Source organism: Hydra vulgaris, chromosome 12 (assembly GCF_038396675.1).
Source record: "Hydra vulgaris chromosome 12, alternate assembly HydraT2T_AEP".
NCBI classification, from domain to species: domain Eukaryota; kingdom Metazoa; phylum Cnidaria; class Hydrozoa; order Anthoathecata; family Hydridae; genus Hydra; species Hydra vulgaris.
In genome coordinates, this window is record NC_088931.1 from 21,588,351 (window position 1) to 21,592,500 (window position 4,150).

Genomic DNA, 4,150 nt, shown 5'->3' on the forward strand with positions numbered 1-4,150 from the left:
TATAAAAACAGTTTTCAAGTCGTGAAGTAGGTTTTGTAAAAAAGAATCAGTATTAAATAAGTCACTTTCACAAGGTGTCACACTTGAAAGAACTTTTACACATTTTTGACAGACTTGAACTTTCTTTATCAAATCATTTGCAATTAATTTCAAAACTTGTTTAATTGACTGTGAAACTGAATCATTTGAAACATTTTGTAATGCATAAGGTTATTGTTTCTTTTTAAATAAAGCAGTTGGCTGTTTGAAAATCAATTGTTCATTTGCAGAAATAAACTGTGCAAACATAAAAAAAATGCTCATGAAGCAACTCGTTTGCAAGACAAAGAATATTAGAAATAGTGACATCTAAACCCCAATGACTGCTTTTACTTTTTTGGCTGTGAACATCAGAAAAATGCCAACCCTTAATCCAGACTCTTAAATCTTCAGGCTTTTGTATAAAACTACTATTTAGAGTTAAAGCAGAGCGTGTTGAATTATCTGCTTTTAGTTTACAAGAGTTCAAGATATCAAATAAAATATCAATATTTTTTAAAAAAAAAGCTGTTGACTAAACATTTTCAGGCTATAGTTTTGCAGAAGCATATTCAGTCAAAGCAGTAGCAACTTGACTACTAAAGATTTGTGTTGCCAATTTTACTCGCATGGCTAATAGTGATTCTGGATCTAAATGACGATCTGTTAACTTTGGAACAAGTTGGACAGTATTAACCTTGTCTAAACTATAAAGTTCTTCCAGATGCTTCCCCGATATTATTTTACCATCAGATAAAATGTCATGTTTTAATAAATAGTTTATAATATTTTTTATGAGATGTGGTGGATCAAATGTTATATAAACTTTAGCTCCTGCAGTTGGATGTGAAATTTGTTGATTTGATAATGAAAATCCTAAAAATTTGAGAGTTACTAAATTACTTGAGCTTTGATCACAAACCAGACATCTTACAGCTAAACCTGTTTTATGTAGATGAATCATAGCATTATTTACTATATAAGCTAAATTGGTTGAACACACAGTAGTATTATTGTAAAAATATGTAATTGGTCGTTTCCATTTTGTTGATAACCCGCAGACCATCAATACAAGTACTTGGTTTATTGGTTTGCCATTAGATTGAATTCCAATGATCTTGTCATTATTTTTATGATAATCAAGATGTTGCTTTAAAGATATTTCATCAAAAACAAGACTACAGTTTCGTTCCAATTTTTTCATGGTATCTAGTCACATTTTTAGTAAAGCCATAACCTTATTGGAAAAACCAGATTCTAGGGTCCCAAGAGATTTTTAAAAAAACATTAAAACAGTGCTTCTAGCAGGTAATGAAAAACTTTTCTAGACATTTTGAAAGCTTGTGGACTGCGATACATGATTCTCAAAGCTAAAATTTTATCTTTAACAGTCCAATGTTTTCCTTATTTGACACGATTTTTCATACGTAATTGACTTCCAAAAAATTGAAGTTGGGTGTTTGTTAAATATATTTAAGACAAATTAATAATATGTTCTATTGAACCATCACATTTTTTTAACATCTCATGCTTTATCTTCAGGTTTTCGAGTTTTTTTTTAAGTCGACGAATCTTAATTTGAGATGATAAATACTTATTTTTAAAAGTAGTTTTGACAGTTACATTATTTGTAATACTATTCTCAACATTATTTATTTCATTTAATTCGACTTTATCGTTGATTTCTTTTCTTTGTATTTTATCTTGTAAATGAAGTGTGTCTGTAGGCTGTTTTCTCTTTAAATTTAACGCAGAAGGTTGATTTGGAAAGTTAAAAACTGTTGGTACAGCAATTACAAGTGCTCCTTTAACTGCCATTATTGGCAAGATAGTATTGGGAAGAATCAAAATGTTTACTACAAATAGTATAGTTAAGATTAAATTCTTCACATGATTTTGTGTCGAGATCTTGACGACGACAATTACGAACTTAAAGCTTGCATCTAAATAATAGGTTAAACCTCACTAATTTAGTGGAACTATTTACATCATATTATGTATAAGTATTTTTTGTTTCATAAAATTTAAAGTAAAACAGTGTTTTAAAAGCTTCTTTAAATTCTTGATATACTTGTTATTTAATAAATTTGATTTGACCAATAATTACTTATTTATTGTTATCCTTTGGAAATCTAAAAAAAGATATATTATTTCCAACATTCTTTCCACGCTTGTTTACACAACTGATGGACAAAAGGCTGGCATATTTAATGTTGTGAGTATTTATAGAAAAAGCAACTTAATTCTCGAAAAGCGAAATCTAATAATATCATAGTATATAATATATTTAGTAGACAACAAAGATGTATTTATGTTGTTTATAATGCTTGGTGTTAAGTACCGTGAAAATTCACGGTATTTAAAAGTGTTTTTTCGCTAATACAGTGAAAATTCCCGTCGAAAAAAATATCGATTATTTACTAAATACAGTAAAAATTCACTGTACCTTAGATTTGCGTTTTTGATAAATACCGTGAATTTTCACGGTATTAACAAAAATTGTTAAGTACAGTGAAAATTTCACGATATTTTAAGAGTCATTATGCTACAGTAAAAATTCACGGTACGCAATGAAACAGTTTTGCAAAACTACATTTTTTTTTGAAAATCTATATTTCTTTTAAACTTAATTAAAAAAGAATTCGAGTATTACTGTGTCTTTGAATTCGAAATATCTCAAAAAATAATACACATTTAAATCTCAGAATAAATAATTTTAAAAAAGACTAACACAAATATTTATATACGGTTTATGTTGTATTATATTCTATTTTGTTATTTAAGATCAATCTACGAAAAATAATTAATTATTTTGGTAGTCATTTGCTATAAAAAGTTATATGTAAAATACTTATAGAAAATGATGTCGCAATGAAATTCTCAATAGGAAAAAAAAATTACCATATTTTAAAACGGCGTACATTTTAGTAAACCAAGAGGTAGTGATTAATAGAATCAAACTAAATTAGGAATATATTCTAGAAAAGGGATTGACACATGCATTAAGTTTATCTTTTTGTTTTAATGAAGTAACATTAAAGTGGACTTGTACAAACAAAAAGGCTCAAAAAGACTACGAGAAAAAGAAAAATTTTCCTGCTGGAGATGATAGCGACAGTGATGAGGACAATGACACTTTCATAAAGTATCATTTGTCATCAGTGTCTAAAGTGTGGTATTCGTGGAGGTCAAGGAGAAGAATGGGTGTGCTGTGACTTACGAGATGTTTGGTACCATATTAAATGCACAGAAATTTCAGGTGGAGCTGACATTAAAGCCATGGACTGGACCTGTGAGAATTGCCTACAAATAATGTAAAAACATGTTTTACATACTGACTTGATGCCCCCTTTTTTTAAAATTTGAATCAACGTTAGTTGTAACTTTTTAGCTTTTTTTTTCAATCACATAAATTCTTTCTGAATAAAGTTTTTGTACATAAAGAAATGCTTTATCTATTACTTAAAATATTTCCAGTTTGAATTTAACATTTATTTACTTATTTCAAAGAGAGAAAAAAAAAATCTTGAAAACATGGGGCTTAATGCCCCCTGTTACCCTAATAACAATAAAGTAAACAAGGAGATCTATGAAAAAATTATATAAACCATAACTGGGTAATAAGCAAATAAACAAATTGGTTTTCAGTTATGATAATAAACATGAAGAATGTATTTGATTTCTATATTTAAAGAGCGTTAGTTATTGTAATAACAAACAAAAATCAAAATAAAAAGATGTTTGAGTGTTTCAATGCCATTTGAAAGCAAAAGATAAAGATATTAATAAATATAGTTGACTATACGTATATACACCGGAGTTTCAAAGCGTATATTAGAACAGGTAGAACCTTAAAGACCAAAGATGATGGAAGCTAAAAGGACCAGTTACGCCACTGCTTAGGTGAATTGATGTATAATATAACTCCTTACCCATAATTGTAATAATGATAATGTGAATAAGGGTTACTTAAAATCTTTATCTGCGTAAAAAAGTGGAAACTTTTTACACAGATAAAGGTTTTAAGTAACGATACAGTGGATATTTTTGCAACATGACGCCTTTATCCACTTATGTCATCAATTATTTGTTCGATGGCAACCCGTATTTACTTTTCAAACACCATGTCGAG

The 4,150-nt window shown here is 28.5% G+C and overlaps 1 protein-coding gene across 1 annotated transcript; it reads right to left on the reverse strand.

Moving 5' to 3' along the window:
- Positions 1–568: 568 nt before the first annotated feature.
- LOC136088010 (uncharacterized) lies at positions 569–1,222 on the reverse strand. Its single transcript, XM_065811647.1, has one exon. It carries the CDS (start codon positions 1,220–1,222, stop codon positions 569–571), a length of 654 nt encoding a protein of 217 aa, XP_065667719.1.
- Positions 1,223–4,150: the final 2,928 nt, after the last annotated feature.